The 21,183-nt window shown below is 41.9% G+C and overlaps 2 protein-coding genes across 2 annotated transcripts; both read right to left on the bottom strand.

Annotated features, from left to right (window-relative positions):
* Positions 1 to 1,344: 1,344 nt before the first annotated feature.
* LOC139291287 (E3 ubiquitin-protein ligase RNF38-like) lies at positions 1,345 to 12,114 on the bottom strand. The gene is made up of 12 exons (XM_070913269.1): positions 11,619 to 12,114; positions 7,983 to 8,035; positions 7,625 to 7,806; positions 6,393 to 6,828; positions 5,788 to 5,928; positions 5,408 to 5,596; positions 4,563 to 4,724; positions 4,348 to 4,451; positions 3,953 to 4,034; positions 3,735 to 3,856; positions 3,219 to 3,318; positions 1,345 to 2,535 (listed from the first exon to the last, which is right to left on the bottom strand). The coding sequence occupies exons 1-12, from the start codon at positions 11,902 to 11,904 to the stop codon at positions 2,473 to 2,475; spliced, it is 1,920 nt and encodes a 639-aa protein (XP_070769370.1). The 5' UTR covers positions 11,905 to 12,114; the 3' UTR covers positions 1,345 to 2,472.
* Positions 12,115 to 13,940: 1,826 nt separating this feature from the next.
* Positions 13,941 to 19,855, bottom strand: LOC139291420 (zinc finger CCHC domain-containing protein 7-like). The gene is made up of 8 exons (XM_070913437.1): positions 19,471 to 19,855; positions 18,182 to 18,234; positions 17,602 to 17,712; positions 17,125 to 17,295; positions 16,841 to 16,876; positions 16,457 to 16,561; positions 15,953 to 16,070; positions 13,941 to 14,462 (listed from the first exon to the last, which is right to left on the bottom strand). The coding sequence occupies exons 1-8, from the start codon at positions 19,853 to 19,855 to the stop codon at positions 13,975 to 13,977; spliced, it is 1,467 nt and encodes a 488-aa protein (XP_070769538.1). The 3' UTR covers positions 13,941 to 13,974.
* Between the last annotated feature and the right edge of the window lie 1,328 nt (positions 19,856 to 21,183).

Below are 21,183 nucleotides of genomic sequence, written 5' to 3'. Positions count from 1 at the left end.
TGATCGATTTTATAGTCTGTAGTCGCCTTCAAACCTAATGGGTGAATCCAGATTTGACACAAGATCTTACTACTAGAACCACAGAACCATTATCTTTGGACAGATGTCTCCATGAGCTCTTTCAGTCACCAGACACCACACAACAACAATGACAACCAATGTCAAGAAAATGAAAACTGGCCCCAGGCACTTTCCTGTCACATTCTTAGTAAACAGGCTTTGTGAATTATCTCCATCGAAAAACAACGACATTTGTGTTCTCTACGCCTCAAGCAGCTCCATGAAAGTTGCTTGCAGAAAATGTAGCCATTTGTGCCGCAAAGCCTAGAGGAGACTTCTGCTAATAGGAATTCAACTGTAGATACTGTATTAGTATGTACAGTAGCACAGTTTCTGTTCTGTTAATCAACAGAAGGCTCAAAACAACAGACGTGTGCTGCTAGGGAAACAGCTGTGTGCAGTCAGGGAGACAGACATGTACATAGACTGACATGTGCTGTAAGGGGAAGCAGACGGCCTGGCTGCCTGTCTGTGCACCAACTGTACGCAGACGTATTTAAATTGCATTGCAGATTTAAAGTAAAAGAGCATTTCACTGATAATACATTCTCAGTTCATGAAGTTGTCCTCTGCTGTCTTTAATTTATTATTAGATGCTTGGTTCCAATACCTTGTTCCAACTTTAGTTACGTCTTGGGTTGTCTTACCTTCTCATTTATGTTGTAGTTTTTGTTGGAATAATTCCACTGTATTGTTTTGGAACTTGCACAACTAAAATTATTATCACTGTTTGTGTGTAACAAGCTCATTCCTGCCTAATTTTAACTCCTACCTGCCCTTGTTTTAGAGGATACAACAACAGGTATAACGGCAGAGTAGAGAGTCTGATGAATGATGTTGGGTGCGTTTACTGTCTCGCCATGTTGGCATTGAGTCAAAGAAAAACCTGTAGCCCACCTATTACCCACAGCCCAGAGTGACTGGATAATGCTACACATCAAGATTTTAGAGTTACTCAAAAGGATAATTGTTACTATCTCAATCAATCAACAGTCCACAAATCAGCACACACCTTGTATTATTGTGTGAAAAGTCTGTTATGTGCATGTTCTGTTTAACAAACATAACAACCTGCAGTAGAACAGTGTTAATTACATACAGTCTACCTGTAAACCAAAGAGTATTAGGGGAACCAAAACATAACACAAGGACCGTAACTTGGGCAGATGTGGAGTGATGGTGGTATAGAAGAGCAGTAACACCGCCTAGTGGCAGCTTGAAGCTGTTGCACCTCTAGATCAAAATCTGAAAAGATGGAGCCACTCAAAGCAGCAGTCCGCAGTCAGTGACATTTTTAATTCATACCACTTCAAATCTAACACACAGAAATCCAGCACAACCAAACCCGATTCATTTCAGGTCTTAATTCGCTGTAAAAAATAAAAAAAAGAACAAATACATACAAAATGCTAAGTTTAAAAAGTTCATATCAAGCCTTTTATTTGGTATACAGATATTCATAGATTTATACAGTATATATAGATATATGTATATATGTAACACATGTGCCACTGCAAAGTCACAGACAAACTTATTTTTACTAAGAAAAGAAAGGAAAAGAAAAATATATAATGTGCTTAATTTCAAAGTAGTGCCGTGAAGCGCTTGTAATGAATGATGAATAAAACCGGAATGATGAGGTAACTGCCAGGCAGGAAAACAATCACTTATAATGGTTGAATAATAATAATAATAATAATAATAATAATAATAATCTACTGAAACAAATGGATCAAATAGGCAACCGAGAAGTATAGTGGCAACATGGACCCTTAGTGTCAAACTAGAGAAAAGGATTTAAGTCTATAACATACATACACACACAGTATGCATACAGACAGACAGTGCATAAACGTACAAACAGGAAGTAAAGTCAGTCACTCATGAGAGCAAAAACTCTCCAGTGTTGTTAACTCTTGTCTGATACACAACAGAAACTCAGGCATGCTCCAGGACATCTGAAAATCTCACACACACAGTCATGTACCACAGTCCGGCATTACAGGGCTGACCAAACAACGCCTGCACAGTGGTGGTGCAAGCACGCACACGCGCACGCACACACGCACACGCACACACACACACACACACACCCCAGAACAGCGATCAGGCAAAAAAGATGTGAGGGCCTGCATTCATGTGAACAGGAAAGACTGATAGAAGGGAGGTGAAAGGTAGTAACATAACTGGGGAAGAGGAAGTCTGATGAAAACCACATCACATGTAAAGGGAGAAGGGATAAAGATTGAAAGGATAACAAACGAGCAGGAAGTGCTGCACAAAATGACAAGGAGGTGGTGGGTGTGTGCGTGTGTGTGTGTGTGAGCACATACATGTGGATCAATATATCAGGAGCAGGTGGTGCTGAACGTCTTTGACAGACAAAAAGGAGTTTCTGGCTCCCTCATGTGGTCACTCTGAGTCTCTCTGGACCTCTGAGGCGTCGGCCCGACAAATGGGACACGTCCTGTTGGCCTGAGGACAGAGAGGGTAGAGAAAAATGATCCAGTTAGGTTTTTGTAGAGGCAGTTCATGTCTTTAATCACACAACTAAACTCACTACACTCCCCCATAAAAGATTGTTGCTATGGATTTCAGATTATGAATATCTTTATTTGTTTTGTATTGATCTGTAATTCCTATAACCCAATTCACACTGAGGCTTTGGGCAATACCTCATGCCTCTAAATCATAAGACTGTGTCGTGATTAACACAAAAACTTTGTGTTCAAGTAGCTTTTTTAGCATTTTGAGTGGGAAATCACATGATGATGTATGTGTGCCGCTTCTTCAGATGTTCCTGTCCCTGGGTTTAGTGAGGTTTACAGACTTTACTGACTCTTCTGTGGTGAGACACAAGCCTGATGCTTGTTCCTGATGACTAACAGATCTCCTTCTCACTACACCTCTATATTTAAGAGGCGTCTGTGTCACTTAATTAACGTGTACTTGGACTGAGAGTGTATTTGTGTCTTTAAACACAAGAATAAGGTTCTCTCTAGATACGTTACTGATTAAGTCTCTACACGCAGCACTGCCAGGTCAATTACCAAAAAGCAGCGGGCTATTATGTGACACTTCGAGACTTGAATCCATCACCAAACAATGTGTAAACTCAAAGGTTGTATATGTGTATTATCCATGGGGTGGGCACTTACCCTCAGCCACTTGTCGACACACTTCCCGTGGAACTCATGGCTGCAGGGCAGGACTCGCAGCAGTTGGCGGGACTCAAAATCACTCATACACACCACACACCTGCAACGACAGGTATTAGCATGTAAAGTACTGCTGCAAATCTGTTGTTTAACACACATCGAGGCAGATTTAGGTTAATTGGTTATTGAGGACAGCATTTGGGGGGAAAGCATGAAAAAGGTCATGTAATTAATGAAACTGTCTTCTTGTATCCACCTCGATGTATTTTGGATGTGTATTTTTAGGAATGTGCACCAAGAATAAAAAATTTTTAATTCCAATATGCTTTGAAGTTGTTTTAAGCTGCAGCTCGCAAAACCAGAAATACAATAAACAACTTCTCAAAATCTGTCTGATAAACATTAGCCGCATTCAGTCGAAAAAACAAAAAACCATAGTAGTGGTGATCCTGAGGAGCCAATAATTCATCCCACCAACAAGCAATGACCTGGTGGTCACAAAAGGGCGGCACTCACAGTGTTTGTTCAGACTGATGGTTATTTGGATTGAACCGATAGGAAGGAAGCTGTTCGATGTCTCCCTTGGTCAGTCCTCGGAGTTTGGCCTCTCCCAGACGCTCAGCGAGGTTCAGGAGGGCCTGTGGGGGGGGGGGTCAGCAACAACAGAAGAATCAGAGTCTGCCTCCAGCAAACATAAAGACAAAAGAATAAAAAGAAAGCAGAGGAAGACGAACCTCATAATTTTCCACTTCTCCATCGTCTACATCCAGCTCTAGACTGATCGCAGGACCTGTAGGCTGGACTGGCAGCATTGAACTGCGGAGGGAGGGATTTAACAGGAAAATTCAGACATAACATAAAAGAATAATGCCTTCTTTGGTCTTCTTCAGGTATAACTAATCAAATTATATCTCGGAAAAGATTACAAATTTTCATAAGGACTCATAAGGTGGATTTGGTCTTTCTGTTCAATCTGAAGTAATATTAGTCAGCCAACATAATCATCAGCACCCTGCTTTTGGTTGCATATTTCAAAAATAAATATCAGTTGATCTACTGTATATCTAAAAATATAACATTTTCTTCCGGACTGTCTTATCTTAGTAAGTTAATGTTCTGATCTACTTACAGGAAGTAAGGCAGGAGGCTGGGGTGGTAAGGCGAAGGTGGCAGTGGCTGTTGTGAGCGGTACCGTCGCCCCGGGAGACGCCGAGGAATAAAGTTTGGATAGGACTAGGGGGCAATTGACAACACATACATGACAAATCACTCACATGGATTTATATTTTCCCCTGCACTCAAATAGGTTAAAAAAAGCTTTATTGAATTATTCTTATTGCTCACCACTCCGAAGAACTCCTGTGGCAGGGGGTCATGGGAGAGGAAGTGAAGCTGTGTGGAGTGTGGTGCGAGGGCCGGGTGGGTGGTGGGAGGATAGTGGAGCCCAGCGCCCAAAGACAGGTGTTCTCCAAGCAGCTCCACATCATTCTCTATCCTCTGCAACGGCTGGAAGAAATATGTGGAAAATACTGTTCCATGTGATTGTAGCAACAAGAGCAATTCAAAAACACTAGATAACAGGTAAAGTTGACGAAGAACACATCTGTGAGGGGGAGGAGGAGTATCAACTCTTGACAAATCAGGTAAATGAGGAGCTCAAGACGTATTATAGACAAATATTATACTGTACATATATTATCACATATAATCTAACTTTTGTATTTGTATGTACTGTACTGTATTTTTTCTACTAAGATGTCGATAAAATCAAATGAAATTAAGCACTTAATTCTTCTTGCATTGCTTTGCATTCAATTCTTGGGCAGCTGCTTTAATTGGCAGTAAATATCAATCATTATCAAAGCCACACAAAAGACAAATGTGTAAAATAAAATACTAAACACTACACTGTTTCCAAGTGCTAGCAAACACTAAGGGATAACAGCACAAATTGCTTCAACTCCAATGTATAAAGTATGCATCATTTATTTAGCTTTTCCCCATTGTAAAACTTTTTTTTTTTTACATTTTCATTTTCATTTTTTAGATGCACAGAATGTTAGATATCATCAAATACACTGAGGACAATCAAATCTGGTCAATTGGAGTTTTTTAATATTCATAAAAGCTGCATCTGATACCAAATTAACAAAGGTTGAAACAAGCACAACATATGAATTCCTACTAACCGATCGGGCCTGCTGCGTGGGATAGGGTCCAAACTGTCCGGGCTGGGGCAGGTGAGGTGGGTGGTGGGAAAGGTGTGTTGGGGGATGGGGGAGGTGAGGAGGGGGGAGCAGGAAGGCCGGGTCACTGGACAGCAGTGATGGGAACGGGTAGGGCATGGGTAAATGCTGCACAGAACAAGTCTGGAGGACCTACAGTAGCAAAGAGACAAAAAGAAAACAGCAAGATTTCATTTAGAAAGACATGTTGCAAACAGTATTTTGCGACATCAAATAATGAAAACTCATCAGTAAGAGTCCAATTCTTACAACTGAACTATGTGGAAACGTCCTGACCAAACTAGACTGGAATGAATCTGTTACAGAAACACAAACACACTCACAGGAGGGGGGACACTGCAGACAGGATAGTGCTGTCCACTGAAGACTACTGAGCATGCTGGGATCTGCTGAGGGGCAGAGCGAGGCGGCAGGCCTGGTGGAGCTCCCGGAGGGGACACAGGATACGATACTGGAGCTGAACCCTAAATATGGAGATCAAAAACTTTACGCACACAGACTGTGGTTTAAAGCTTAAAGTTTAAAGACTTATTTCAGACTGTCTAGATCCCCTCTTGGAAAAAAGGCACACGTGCCAGACATGCTAATAGACAGGCCCACATTAACCATGGTGTCGATTAGTTTTCCATGATAAATTACAGGAAAGTTTTACTGCTTTTAAGACCAAACAGACCAGACTAATTAAAATAAAATCACACTCAGTCATACTCTCTGTAGTCTTCAACTACAAAAAAACTTAATATGCCCATGAGTAGCTGGGTTTAATTTTCACTTTTGTTTTTATAAAAAATGTCTAAAAGCGTTTTTCTTTTTGTGCGCATAAGAAGGAGACAAGCAAAACAACAGGACTACTTTTGAGAATTTCTCTCCTTTCTCAACTGTATTTTTCCCCCCAATACACCCAACCAACATCCTCCTATGAAGTCACCTGCTCATGGAGGTCCAGCACCAAACTGCTCTGTTGCTGGGATGGGTGGGGGTGTTGGTGCGGGTGCTGTGGATGGGCCGCAGGGTGCAGCAGCCTGGGAGACAGGTTCGGCGACTGGTGGAGGGGCCTCGGGGAGGGGTTTGGGGGATGGTGACCTGGGCGCTCTTCAGGCCCAGGCCCCAGCCCTCTGGGAGGTTGCTGGCTGTAGGGTGGGTAGCCCTGAGGGGGAGCCGGGTGACGGTAGTTCTCATCCTGGTGGCCTGGCGATGGGCCATGGTGGGAGTGCAGGTGGTGGTGGTGATGATGGTGGGCGTTGGGGTGGTGATGGTGGTGGTGGTGGTTGTTGTTGCTGTTGTAGTGGTGGTGGTTGTTGTGGGCGTGGTGGTGGTGGCGGGTCAGACGGTCTCTTCGGCCGCGCTGGCGTCTCATTGGAGGGCTGAGGTGAAAGAAAGAGGAGAAAAATATGGGACGAGGCAGAAGGAGCTATGTTATACTATATATATATATATAAATATATATCTCATCATCTCCCCACACACTCTTCTTCCTTGTTAAAACCTGACGTCTTATTACCCACAATGCAACTTGACCGCCAACAGTTTGGTTGGAGGTTCAGGTGTGTTATGCTAGTAGCGGCTAATGTAGCCACAAGCCGTTAGCCTGAAGTAGAGATGAGGAGCAGGCTACAGATGTCTGGTAAGGTCAGTCCAGATTGTTTTCCATTTCATCCATTTCCATCAAACCTATTCAATTCAAGTATTGAAATTAGTCCTAATAAAAGGCACCTTAACACACACCTAGTCAGTCGCAAACTCAGTTCAATGTAGGGCTGTAACTAATGATTATTTTCATTTTCAATTAATCTGGACGATTACTTCTTGATTAATCATTAAAAAGGCAGAAAACACTGCCATAAAATGGCAGAAAACACTGAAAAAACACAATTTTCTAAAGCCCAAGATGACGTCTTCAAACGTCTTGTCCAACCAAAAGATATTCAATTTACAATGATAAAAAACAAGAAGAAAGCAGCACAATTTCTCAATTGTCATTGCCATTGTTAATTGAACCTTTAAGTTATTGGAACAGAATAAGCAATTTCAGGATGCGATCTTGTAATTTGTGAGGGGAATTTGTCATTATTTCTGACATTTTAAAGGCTGAACAAGTACCAGATTAATAATGAAGATAATGGTTTTATGTATTCATGTCACACACATACACTCACTTACCTGCGTCTGTTGCGAAGAGGCGTGTGGCATCTCTCTGGCATGTAGTGGGGGTGTGGTCTGCGACTGGGAGGCAGCTCCCAGGGGCGAATGGGAGAGGAAGGAGTAGAGGGAGGGGCGGAGCTTAGATCCAACATGGACTGCTGGGAAAGACGCTGCCTTTTTGGGCTCGGGCTGTCTTCCATCTGCACACAGAGGTAAAGGAGGAGGGGGAGGCAGGGGAATGGTAGGTCAGGAAAAAACAAAAAGACGACAGACAAAAAGGGAAGAATGAATAAGAAAAGAAAACAATGACATACGAATCCTATTCAAACTAGGAGCAAAGCAGAGGCAACTGGCAGTGGTCATGTTTCATACTTACTTTGTCCCGATCCTCGCTGCACACATTATCTGGATGAAAATGTAGCACTCCTCCTGCAGGCCAGAGAAAAAAAAAACATAATCAGATAAGATAGGGCTGAGAAAAACATCAACATCACAAGACACATGGACATACGCCTGCAACAACACCAACAACACACAGGCAGCCAGTTGCCTTTGATTTTATTTTCCATTCTAAGACCCCACTGGATGACAAAAACGTTGTTATCTTGATGAAGCCTGGCTGATTGGCTTGAACAGACTGAAAAACTACAAAATCCAACAGTGATAACAAAAAAAATGCATCCAACATTTTGGTTCACAAACAGAGTGAGAGTCCTCTGTCCTCAGCGAGGGTCTGTCTTCCAAACAGGCTTTTGAATTTCCTGCTTTAAACAAACAAACAGACAAGAGAGGAAGCCATCTCTGGAAGATGTCACACTGGACTTTCTCCCAGACAAATCATTCCCTCTGATCTACCATGAAAAGCTTGTGCAGACTCACAGAAACAGACATCCACTTATCAAACATGTACAACACAACAGAGTGTCTTGTTGGCTTTGATCATGTTACATTGCTTGAGGGCGGATAATGGCGTTTGTCTCCAGTCGTCACCATGACTTTCATCAAGTTACCATAGTGTACTATCAAAAGGTGAAATTATTTATTGATTAATTGATTAGTCAAATTGAGAAAAAAAAAAAAAGAATCTGATCGTTTAAGTAATTTATCAAGTGCCAACCATTACCTGCTTTCAGCTTCACAAATGTGAAATTTGCTGCTTTTTTCTGTTTTATATCGTTGTAAATTGAATATCATATTTGGTTTTGAAATGTTGGTCAGACATCACCTTGCATTTTGGGAAACTGCGAAAGGAATTTTTTCATTTTTCTGACATTTTATAGATGTTTTATTAGTCAATTAATCAAAAAAATAGAAAAATCAAGATAATCTTTAGTTATCAACCCTAGTACTATCCTATAAACTGGAGTGACACTGTACAGTAGGCCTGATGGAAACTTACCATTACCAGAAAGCCTGGCTTCAAGTCTGTGTGTTGGCAAGCAGCTGCTATACTTAAGTGTCCCTGAGCAAGGCAGTGAACTACTATCTGCAACAACAGCTCAGTACAATGTTTCTTCCCCATTTTTTTTTTTTATTATCTCTGTGTGGTGAACAAATGATAAAAATCTCTCTCGAAAGATCAATAGACCATCACAAAAAAATACTTCCTTTTTATGTATTAGATTATCATGTCCAAAAAAATGAAATACTAAAAGGAGGAAAATCACATCACTGAATAAAGCAATAATACCGTAAACATAATCTCAGAAGAACACAATGCTCTCCCAGCTGTTTATCTGAGAGTCCACATGTGCAATCTGGAGGCAGCATGTGCACAGACATTTCAGCAGCTTAAGAAGGATGTCCTTGAACTCAGCTGACAAGAGTTTCCTCTAAGCAGTCCCCCAAAAACCTTTAATCACCAAAAAGAAGGGGAGAATCTCATCTCTTTATATTTCTTCCTCTATTCCTCCCTCATCCAAACAGCCCCGTCTGTCTTCTCAGAAACAACACATCTGAAAACAACCCCCCCACCCCTTTCTTGTCTTTGCGATGCCACTCCACGGCCATGTGAAGTCTGCTGATAGTGACAGCTCAAAGGCGTCCTGCTAGTGGCTGAGGAGAACAGAGGGACGGTCTGTTGACAACACACTGGCTTACATCTTTATTCATCTACAGTCACTTTTTCTTTAGACCTCATAAGGTCCTGGGCCTTAGCCACCCATGTCTTTTGAGGAGCACTAGGTCTGTTAATGCTGATTCACCCCAGGGGCCATAGGAGAGGGGATGGTGAGCCAGGCTGGACGGGTTCTGTTGGCGAGCAGACACGACCTTGTTTCCTCCGAGCATGGCTTCTGGGGAAGACTGACAACAATTTCTTTCACGACAGACAATCAAGTCAGGCAGGAAGGATAGTGAACTTAAGAGTATCAGCTGTCATCAAGTAGCAATTTGCTTCTGTTCTTTAACTGAGATACGAAGACTTGAACCATTATTTAGAAGAGACAAGCCAAAAATAGAGAAACAATCTATTTTACCCGCATAATCTGTAGAGATCTCAGGTGGTAACAGTATTAATGACAATCTGTAAAAACAAGTTGATATGAAGTTGCAATGCTGGCAGGTTGTGGGATGCAACACTCCCTATTAGAGCTACACTGGGTGATAACATGCTTCACACTGGGGGAGTGAAAGAGGATTTAAAAAACAGAGGTAAGACAGAGGGACACATTTTTAACACCCCCAAATCCAACCCTGACACATTCTGCATTAAGTGATGCCAAGAGGCGTAATACAGTGACACGTGCAAAAACAAACAAGCACAGACAGGAACAGAAAATCTGTAACATACACATTCTCATTTTGCTTACACACAACATGTTACACACAAAAACACACACAGACTCCAGCCAGACAGAAAGAGGCATGTGCAGCTGCTAAGAAAAAGGAGCCAGATCACACAGCTGGGAGATACACTGTTCAAGTCATTCACACAAACCTCTCTGTACTCTCTCAATTTGGGAAGCATGTGTTTTTGAGTGTGTGGGTTATTTTGGGTGTTTGGCAACAGTGCTGCTATTACAAAGGCCCATTAAAAGCCTGATTCCACTCATTCACTGCACTTTTTTCTGCCTTTGAGGGAATCCAATCTGGTATTACAGAAGGTTTCTCCAGTCACTTTCCAATAGTCAGCAATGGAAACCTGCTGAACACTAAACAGACTGGTGTCAATGTTGAAAAAATGAAAGGAGGCTGGAGTGCAGTCTCACTTTGAATTTCCTATCTGGCTATTTCATTTGGTTCTGCCTCTTTTTCCTTAAATGTTTTGGGGAGTTTTACATTGTCTTCTTGGTGAGTGGGCACGAGAAGTCAATTAAATAAATGTTTGATTGATACTGGGCAATTTAATTGACAAATTGAAGAAACCAACAACTCCATCCATTCTCTATTAATTCCTCTGTTTCTTTGTGGTTGGATAGTGCTTTGAACCTGATTCATTTTAGAGGTGTGCACGTGCTAAAATGTAAGTTGAACAGCACTAAGGCTTATGGATGAAATGGCTGATGGTGAACTACAAGGAAAACTGTATCATGCCAGCCTGCATCACAGCAGTGAGTTATCTGAAACAAAAAGATAAAATCGCTATCAAGAAAGATTTCATTTCAAACAATTTCAAGGCCTTTCAAACAATGCAGGCCTTCAGCATCATGCCTGGACTATCCAAAGGAAAATTTCTGTAGTGCTAAATTCCTACTCAGGGCCATTAAATTTTGCCCTGCGTGTATAATGCCAGGCAATGACATACAAAACAAAGTTCAGAAATCTGGTTGGCCCTATTTACCTAAGTAAATGCTATTCAAACCTCCAAAGCAGAGCCTCCACTACAACACCTAACATGACATATAGCTGGCCTTTCAAGCAACAGCTGGCAGTGAAAGCATCACGCCTTTTAGTTAAATGTCTGTTAAGCTGCTAGTGGTCTGCCTGCCTCCCTCAGGGGGTGTATCCTGTGTGAGTGTGTGCGTGATGCATCTAGCCGGGCTGCAGGCCCTGTTTACTGAAGGCTGCTTACCGGCCCCGGGGTGTCTGTGAGCTCCGTGCGATGAGTGGCGCTGCGCCCCTGCGGACAGGTAGCTCCCCTGGGTGTGCTGCTGCTGGCTCTCCGGGTAGCCACGACCACCGTGGTGCGGCGCCCAGCCGGGGTTGCTCTGCTGCGGGTAGCTCACCCCTCCTCCGCTGGCGTTCATCATGCTCCCGTTACCAACCGCGTTACCACTGCCGTTGCTTCCAACGTTGCCGTTCATGCCGAAATGATAGAAGCCAGATCGAGACCGCGACCGAGTCCTCGGGGGGTCCATGCTGGGGAGGAGGGCGGTGGTGGATGGACGTGATGAGGGCAGGCTGGAGAGATGGACGTCCAGAAACGGGCAGGAGCCTCCCTCTTCAGACCGCTTCTCTCTATCCACCTAGTTACCTCTGACGATGACCGGCTACTGCGAGTGTTTTCTGAGGCATTTAAAGCTGTTGTGTCTGTATAATGAGATGAGGTACCTGGAGGCAGCGGGTTCAGGAAAGCACAGCCCTCGTATGTCGCACAAGCACCATCTGCATCGAGTCCATCCACTCTCCTAGCTATCTGTGCGGGTCAACTTAACGGAAACCGCTTATTTATTTATTTTACTACTTATGGACGTACATAAGTATTTAAAATAATATTATAGTTACATCAGCATGCGGTATAACAAAACAATAGTCATAATACAATTTTCTCTAAGTTAGTTATCAGTGGTTTTTGTCGTTACCAGAACAACAGCTGAGCAAGCCTCAGGTTCTCTATTGTCTTTTCAGTGGAGCAGTCAGGCTTTCACACAGTAAAATAAAGTATTTTTAAAGGCAATAGTCGCACGCAATTGGGTCCTATACGAGTGAGCCCATTGCCGACGCATATATTAACAAGCAACTGCAACTGAATTCAATATCGCTCGCCCTGTGCCACTAAAAGCTTATCAAGTTAAATACTTAAATCCCTCAACACAAGCGAGATGGCTAGCTCTCGAGCGTTAGCAAACTAAAGGATCCCAGCTGCCCTGATAGCTAGCTATGAAAGAAAGTTATTAGCATAGGTTCGTGAATAAATTACAAGGAAATTGCAACGGGTAAGTAGTAAAGTTACACCCCTTTGCGTTGGCTAACTATACCTACTCGTTCATTAGCATAATTTCGATTTTCCAGCTAGCCCAAGGCTAACAGGAAGCGGAGTCTAGAGGGGAAAACAAGTCCAACATTGCCGACATTACAAGCTAGCTAACGTCGCACTGTATCGAGGTTAGGCCAGACGTTAAACAGTGCTAATAGCGGATTACCTCAGACCGCATGAGAAAACAGATAGCTACCTTATCCGTCAAGTGAGGTGGACAGTATTTGTCCAATTTAAATCCCCTCTCGCATTTGCTATCGAGTGTTTTCTCTGGTCAGCGGGGAGTGTAGTGGAGATCAATCAATGGGAGTTTCACATCTCTGCCAAGTCACCCCCAATCGATCACAGAGAAACACGTAGCTCATCACAGGCCTAAAACGCGACGTGGTTTGAAGTATATCACACAAACTCAAAAGCGAGGAAACGTTAAAATTCGCACAACACCTATCAAAGCAAGATTTGTTTAATTAGCAGCAGTGAAGGCCGATTTTAAGTAGCAGCCTGTTATCAAAGTTGACTACGTTAGTCTGGCAAACCCCGGGCAGCTGCTCAGTTCATTAATAATTCAGCAGCTTCATACCAGAAATACTATAAGACAACGCTTTGAAAGCCACTGGCTTCACACAGCTCTCCAGGTAGACGAGCTTTACATACACTCACGCTTGAAGCTTTCTCCGATATACTATATAAACCTAAACCCCATTCGTATATGTTTTCACGTATCAGACGTCAGACAATAATCTTCTATCTTTGAACACAAATTATAAATGAGGTTATCTGGAAATTCATATTTATTGTCGTTGTCTTTACAGTATAAATATTACTCTTTACAAATGCCAAACAAATTGTGTGCCTTTGACCTGATTTCAAGTATTATATTGACAGAAAATGATGGTTACTCTAAAACTAGAATTATATTTAGGGAGATAACAAGACAACACCATAGAAGCAGGCATAGTATGTAAAAACGTATTCTAAAATACTGTATGTTGAAAACTTTACATACATAAAAATTGGCACAGCCAGTATAGTAGTAGATGTACTTGCAGAACAAGGTTTAAGTACATTCATACCAGTTACACTGAAGATGAGCATCCTTCAACTGTATATGCGATTCTACAGTTTTGTGTTGACAATAAATAAATGAATCAATCAAAGACAGATACAAACACTTTTGTTATCCAGTTACAACTGTTACGCCCTAATATAAAATAAAATAAACATTCACAATTTATCTTTTTCTGTGGCGTACTCGTTGTTTTGGGGAAAGAAGGTTTTCACTACCAATGTCTATGTCACCATGGGGATGTAAATCCCCATGTTTAATTCCTCCTCTCTTCTTCCACCTCTCTGCCTCTCTGCTCTTCCTGCTCCTTCTGCCACTCGCCTCATCTCTCCTCTGCTTCTGTGGAGGGGGCGTGGACTGCCTGTGACTGTGGAGCAGGGACCTGAAGGGGTCTGCAGGGAAAACTTCATCATCAAAGTTCCCCTGGGATCCCCCCAGTATTCCTCCCTCTCGTCTGGCTTGAGCCTCTCTCCTCAGCCTCTTCACCTCACGTCTCTCTCTGCGTCTCTCAGGCCACGTCTTCCTCCTGCCAGCCATCTCCTGCTTTGTCCTGCTCCTCCCCTGGACTGGCTGATTCTCCTCACCGCTCTCCCTTGTTCGTTCAGACAAGTGCTGGTGGTCTGAGAGAGGCAGGGATCCAGCACTCACAACCTCTGAAAACACAGCATTGATAGAGAAAGTCCACTTGATAATCAGCATGAGCCTATATAGATTAACAACATGTTAAAAGAGGCTGTTGTTTACAACTGCACAAATTAATATTATTAAATTAACAATAGGTCAAATGTAATGTGAAAGGGGTTGCTCACCGAGACAAACCCACAGAGAATTATCAACAAACTGTGCTGGCTCTACGGCCCATTTACTGTTTTGATTCACTCTCATCAGCCCTGTTTTCAGCCATGGTTCGCAGCTGTTTTCAGTGAAAAAACAGAAACACCTCTCTGTATATATACATATATACAGTTCAACAGCACCACAAAATACATCGTCCAAAATGATCATAAAGTTGAATCAACACCTCTCTAAAAACAGTTTCAACTTTATTTTTAGAGCCTTCATGAAGATTGCATTAGTTTTAGTTAGGTGTACCTAATAAACTGGCAGTGTTAAGTGGCCAAAAACATGACATCACTGTTAGGTGCAGTTCCAGGTTACGACATCCACGTTGGGTAGACAAGCAGGGCCACTTCACATGAAAATCTACTCTGACATCCATCTTGTACACTGTAGCCTACATATGATGTGGCGCAGAGGAGAAGAAGGGATAGCCTCAAGCAGAATGGCAACCAAATAGAAGAAAGTGAGAAATCCAGCATTTGAGAGAGAGATATATAAGAGATATAACATGAGCTCTGTCAAAGAAAAAGCCGATATCAAAAACCTGACAAGTATCCTGTGAGAACAGTTGCACAGACTTGAGGAGAAAAGGCAAGGAAGAGAGGACCTGTCAGGTACCCTGACCAGCCCAAACAAGGTTGTAGACGAGTTCTTGGAGGAAACACATAGCGACCCATGCAGGAAGCATGGACTGGGAAATAAATCAGTAATTCGCAGACCAGAAAAACAGTCTCTTGAAGTCAATGTGAAGGAGCCGACATGGCAGGGGATAAAAGACGCTGCTTCTCTGCAGCTTCTGTTTGGCGACTGCTCTGGGTGTCAACAGAAAGGGGAAGAGGGATGTAACTCTGCGAATGGGTCAGGAAGCAGAAAGAGCTTCTTGCTGGATATTGAGTAGGCGAGAGGAGAGTAGCTGGAAGTCAGCAGATGGGCAGTGATTTGGCCACCACCACCAACTCACCAAATGGTGGTTGTCACGGTTGAGGGTCAAATCACCCTCTGAAAGTTGTGTACAGTCTGAGGACATATGCTCCTGACTAAAGGCTACAGTTACCTCATTAATAGGTAACTGAAGAGAGCACCAACTGGTGTATGCTACAATACTAAAAAAAAAAAAAATTGTGAAAGGGGACCCTTGGAAGACTAGATGTGTTTTTCAATCAGCTAAGATTAAGTCCCCACTTTAAAAAAGGGTAATAAAGCAAAATGAGCACAGATAAAACAAACTATTTTATGCAAATGTTTACATCGTTGTATATACAATAATATTGACTATACTATAATATACTGTATGCTTTGTCACCTTTGGCTCTTCTCTGCACTCTGGTACGACGTTGGACGATGTCCTCCATGGTATCATAGTGGCAAACATAGGGCAGTGAAGGAGAAGTCCCACTGACCATCCTCCTCTTAGTGCACTCCTGAAACCGACAGAGAGACAGAGACACAGATGTAGGGAGACAGGCAGAGAAGAAGAGCAAAGGGGAAGAATGGATCCAGTCCAGTAGAGTTACAGTGCTGTTACAAAAAACAAAGTGATTGAGGGAGAGAGAAGAGAGAGTAGATGCAATTGAAAGTGAGAGAGCAAGAGGATCAAAGAGGGGCAGGTACAGTAAAGTCCAATCCAAAAGAAGATACAGAAAGAATGAGGGAGGGTATGTTGTACAGAGGGGAAGAGAAAAGCAGAGAGACACAAGACAGTGTAAAGAAAAGAAGGATAACAGATTAAGGCAGGTGAAGATCAAGTCAAGAAGGAAAGGAGAAATGGTAAAAGTAAGAGAAGGAGTCCTTTTCTTTGACAACTTACATAGCCATAATGTCCCCTCTCAGAGCAGTTGTAACAATGAGCGGGGTACTGCTTATGTTTTAGGGTGTGGACTGTCCATGGCCTGAGTGGAACCTCTAATCGGATCTGGAAAAAGGTATAACAAAGAACATTTTTAAACATGGAAAAAGGACATTAGGTGATTTTTTTTATCCACAAATTAAATTTCATCAGACTATTAAAAAACATGTCCTCTGCCACCTTCTTCCTGTTTGGATCATTTCTATTCTCTAAATTTGAGCAAAATCACTAAAGACTCAAATTGGTGGTGTAAATACAGTCAGCCAGAAAGACCTTTTAATGTTTAGAAGTGTTATGCATCTTACTTAAAAAGACAAGTGCAGTAAAGTTAAAGCTTCAACTCACTGTCAAGTGGTATTGTCTCCATGTATCCGGGCAGGCCTGAGGAAAACCCAGGAAACAAAGGAGAAAATTACTTGTTAGAGCAATACAGAAAATCATTGTGCAACTGCACTGAAGATGAGGAACTGTTTGCCAAGATCAAATATCACTTCATAAATGGGGCCAACACCCGCCTGAGGCTACAAAATATGTCACCACACAACTGACAAATGCTTTCAAAGTTTCCTTCAACACGGCAACACAAACACTCACAGGGGCCAGACCTGGGGGCTAAAGGACAAACTCACATCAGAGAGGTGCCCCGTCATCCCACAGCGCTGGCAGTGTTGGTTCCACACCGGGGGCCTTTCACAGGGCGTGAAGCCATGTGAAGGCAGTCCACAGCTGGGGCAGGGGCGGCCCGTACAGTCCCTCTGGATGTGGCCCTGGATCCCACAAAGGACACAGGTGGGACATTTCTGCTGACACAGAGACAAAAAAGATTTAGTAGTGTTAGGATGGGTGTTATGATTTTTTTCACTCAACCTCTACAGGTGACCATGAAATTACATCAACACTTACGTCTCTGGTGCAACTTATATCAGCCTGTTAGGGGCAGAAACATTAAAGTCTACATATACATATATGTGTGTGTATATATATATATATATATGTGTGTGTGTGTGTGTATATATATACAACATATATATATGTAGACTATATATTTATCAAGAATATTATGTGTGTATGTAAAAGAAAAAGGGTAGATGAATGTGTTCCTTTACCTTGTAGTAGTAGCAGCTTTTGGCAAGGTGTCCCGTCCTGTTGCAGATGTTACAGATCAGAGAACGACCAGGTACAAAATAACGGCCGGCCAGAGACTGATCAGCTCCCCACTAGATAATATGAGAGGACAAAGGCATGACAGACATTATTTAAAAAGCCAGTCTTGTAAGTTTATAATACTGAGTGCACAGTGTAATATTAGATCAAAGCCAACTGTTATTTCAAAAACAATTTTCTTTCCTTCTTTTGCCACAGTTCTCCAAATCCAGAGTTCATCTTTACTGTCCTAACAATAAACATCCTCAGCACAAGTAAGTTGTTGCCTTCATTTCATCTTAAAAGTCATTGACATGTATGTATTATTCATACATGCATACATTTGAATTTATTTGAACAATATTTGCTTTTGAATTTTGACAATATGGAGAAAAAAAAGAATTGAAAAAACACAAACTACTACTCAGCAAGTATCTAAGTGCCCCTTCACAGAAACTTTAATAATAACAGCAAATGCATGTTTCCATGAATAAATGAGCTCTACTATAGTATTCCTGAGAATGAATAGACATTAAAAGTTACCTTGTCTTTTTCTGATACAGCCCAGATATCCTTAACTGGTTTCACGTTCTGATCTATGATGGAGAGAATGACCAAGGAGAACATTAAGTTTTGGAGACATAAATGTGTTCCACAATTAAAGTTGTGACAAGATACTTTTTGAAATGCAACACACAATTCAAAAAAGAGCTTTACAAATCAAGGACGGCTCAGGAGTTTTTCCCAAGGCTCATAAATGTAGTCTTTCCCAGGTATTCTGTCTCATAAAAGCTGTAGCTCTCTCAGGGCTTAGAAAACTGATTAAAAAAAACACTTGACCTTCCCACAATAACTATCACTGAGGTGAGATGTAAGGAAAATTTCAAAACCTCTCTGCTCCAGTGGAGCTGCTGGCTGGCAAGATAAGATGGAGTGGATGTGCAGGGCTGCTCCCTGGTGTGAATTTGAGTATCTTCATTAATGTGAAGCAGAGCATTTCTGAAAAACGGACCGCATGCTGAGCAAACTGTCTCTGTATGAGTTTAAAAATAAATTGCACTCCCATAGATTACAGAAATCTCTGTAATGCTGTGTCTATGTATGTTTTTGCATGAAATGTATTTCTATCTGAACTCATCTTTATTTTTCTGGCACTGGAACATTGAAACACAGAATAACTGCCTGAGCTGGTTGTTCTGCTGCACTGTATATGAAATATTACTGCTCATGGAGTTATGCTGGAAAGGAGTTTCTTTCTACATAGAAAAAATATATTATCCTAATAGTTGTCCAGAGAATTTAATAAAGACTTTATTTCAACTGAAGTCCCTGAATAGCAACAGCAGTATAGTCTGTTTTGTTTGTAAGTAAATTCAACATCACCTCATATCTTTGAGAAATAATGTGTTCATTGTTTTATGGCAGCAAAAAGATAATGCCAGAAAATTAGGGCGCAATTCAAAATGGTGTTCTCACCACTAAAATCACAAATTAACTCACAATTACTAAACGTTTCATTAAAATCTCCCGATTTTAACTGAAGAAAAGATTCATCCACTTCCATATTGTTACATAAATAGGGTGGTGATATGCCTTGAATTTCTGGGCCCTGTTGTGTTGATTTGTTTTTACTGCTTTCCCCTTGGTATTGCACCATGCCTCTGGCTATCAGCTGTAAATTATGGTCATTCACATACTTACAGTTACTTTCGTAACTGTACACGTAAATCATATTTAAATGAAGTCGACCTATACCCACGGGTCAGCGGTGACATTCTCATACAGCACACACATGCAACACATTCAAAGAGTGTAATCACGTATGGTCTAACCTTCATCTCCAGAGTCATCCTCAGAGCTGTTCCAGTAGCTCAGGTTGAGCTGGATGCTTGAGTCTCCCATCTGCTCTTCTCTTCCCAGGATCATCCACTCCTCGATGGGCTGGTCACCGTCCTCCTCACCCTGCTCCTCCAAACTGGAGGTAGGACTCGTCCTACTGTGCACCGCCCGTCCAGGGGTGATGTTGAATGCCAGGAGGAGCGGAGGAGAGCTCTCCCTGCTGAGCCGGGCAGCTTGTTTGCAGCTGCTGTGAAGTTTCTGGTGACTGAACTTGACCTCTCCCTCGCCGTCTGAACTACTGGTGTCCTCAATAAAGTAGAGGACGTCTTTGCCGCCTTCTTCACCATCATCGTCTTCATTTTCCTTAGTATAGTCCATAGTACAACCTGAAAACAGCAGCTGAGCAGCACCACCAAACGACGGCTCACTGCACTGCTGTCAAACAGCGGTGGCTAATGACTCATCTAGTTATCACAACGGTTTCTTAATAACTGACACCGGGTAGAAATAAAATTCCCAGGTTATGGGATTTCTTTCTTAAACGAGTGATTATGAGGTGGGTATGTAAACATTCAAAATATATTGACACGTGGGTTAACATCAGGCTAACCAGCGCTATGCTAACGTTAGCTCTGTAGTAGCCGAGGCAGTTACTATAGCTAGCTAAATTCGCAACCAAGTAAATTAAAGTCTACAATTGCACTTTTCTGGCGCTTACCATTTTTAGTTCAGCATTTCTCGGTTGCGACTTCACGCAATACACAAAATATTAAGTTTTCTCTCCATACAACTGGAAGGGTTGTTGCTTCTATTCTTGTTTACATGTTTGAAGCACTTTACCCGGCGTTTCCGGGAGTTAAAATGTTGGACAACCAAAACTGCCTCCAGCGTTTAAAAAAACACGGAGTTTTTGGCTACAAGTTCACTCCGGAAAAGCCCTGTAGTTGATTTAGTAATGTTCATCTTCCATCATCATTTGTAATATAGTAGTCATAAAGTTATATTAAACGATTCTTTAATAACAGAAACATTATAAAAAGCTCTAAGTTTATTTATTGTTGTAGGGTTAGTGCTGTCAATCGCGGTAGCAAGCCAGTTACTTTCAAGCGTAGGGTTGTTCCCATAGCAACGATTTTCAATCAGTCTGCAAGGGAATTAGTAAAGTTGTCAGATAAATGTAGTGGAGTAAAAAGTACGATATTTAACTCTGAAATGTATCATAGAGGAATAGAATGAATGGAAGTACTCGATTAAAGTAAGGTGCACACATGCAGCACACGTGGTGGGTGTTTTATGTGCCGGTTCCAGCATTTGAATACAGGCCATCAAAAACGTAAAGGATTTAGTAGTCTATGAGTAGAAGAATTTGATTCCTGGTAGTTGGGAGAATACTTTGAAACAGCATTTCATACTGGGCTTCCATAGGAATGCTCACCAACTGTTGGCATATTTCATTATGTGTATTGATAACTGATTAATAATAATAATTAAATGTATATAATTGAACAGTTAACTGAATGAAAGATCCAATTAATATTTACATTTTCAGACTTGTAGTGTCTGGGGGGCGTAGGGGGACTTGAACCCGTGACTTCAGTATTTCTAAAATCCTGGCTACACCTCTGGTCTCTATAGCGCCTTCACTACAAAAGCAACAAGATGGAGCGCGTGCACCCGTGCATGAGCGTCCAATCAAAGGCTCGTGC

Source organism: Enoplosus armatus, chromosome 10 (assembly GCF_043641665.1).
Source record: "Enoplosus armatus isolate fEnoArm2 chromosome 10, fEnoArm2.hap1, whole genome shotgun sequence".
In the NCBI taxonomy this organism is placed as follows: Eukaryota; Metazoa; Chordata; class Actinopteri; order Centrarchiformes; family Enoplosidae; genus Enoplosus; species Enoplosus armatus.
The sequence above is the reverse complement of the archived record's forward strand: the minus strand, read 5'-3'. Positions and strand labels throughout refer to the sequence as shown.

Coding starts and splice junctions, on each gene's coding strand:
- LOC139291287 (XM_070913269.1), bottom strand. CDS start 11,904: ATGGACCCCCCGAGGACTCGGTCGCGGTCTCGATCTGGCTTCTATCAT. Junction 8,036..11,618: donor TCACAGACACCCCGGGGCCG/GTAAGCAGCCTT, acceptor TCTGGCCTGCAG/GAGGAGTGCTACATTTTCAT. Junction 3,319..3,734: donor CATCAGTCTGAACAAACACT/GTGAGTGCCGCC, acceptor CTGTCGTTGCAG/GTGTGTGGTGTGTATGAGTG.
- LOC139291420 (XM_070913437.1), bottom strand. CDS start 19,855: ATGGACTATACTAAGGAAAATGAAGACGATGATGGTGAAGAAGGCGGC. Junction 18,235..19,470: donor GGATGACTCTGGAGATGAAG/GTTAGACCATAC, acceptor TCTCCATCATAG/ATCAGAACGTGAAACCAGTT. Junction 16,562..16,840: donor GGAGACAATACCACTTGACA/GTGAGTTGAAGC, acceptor ACCTTTTTCCAG/ATCCGATTAGAGGTTCCACT.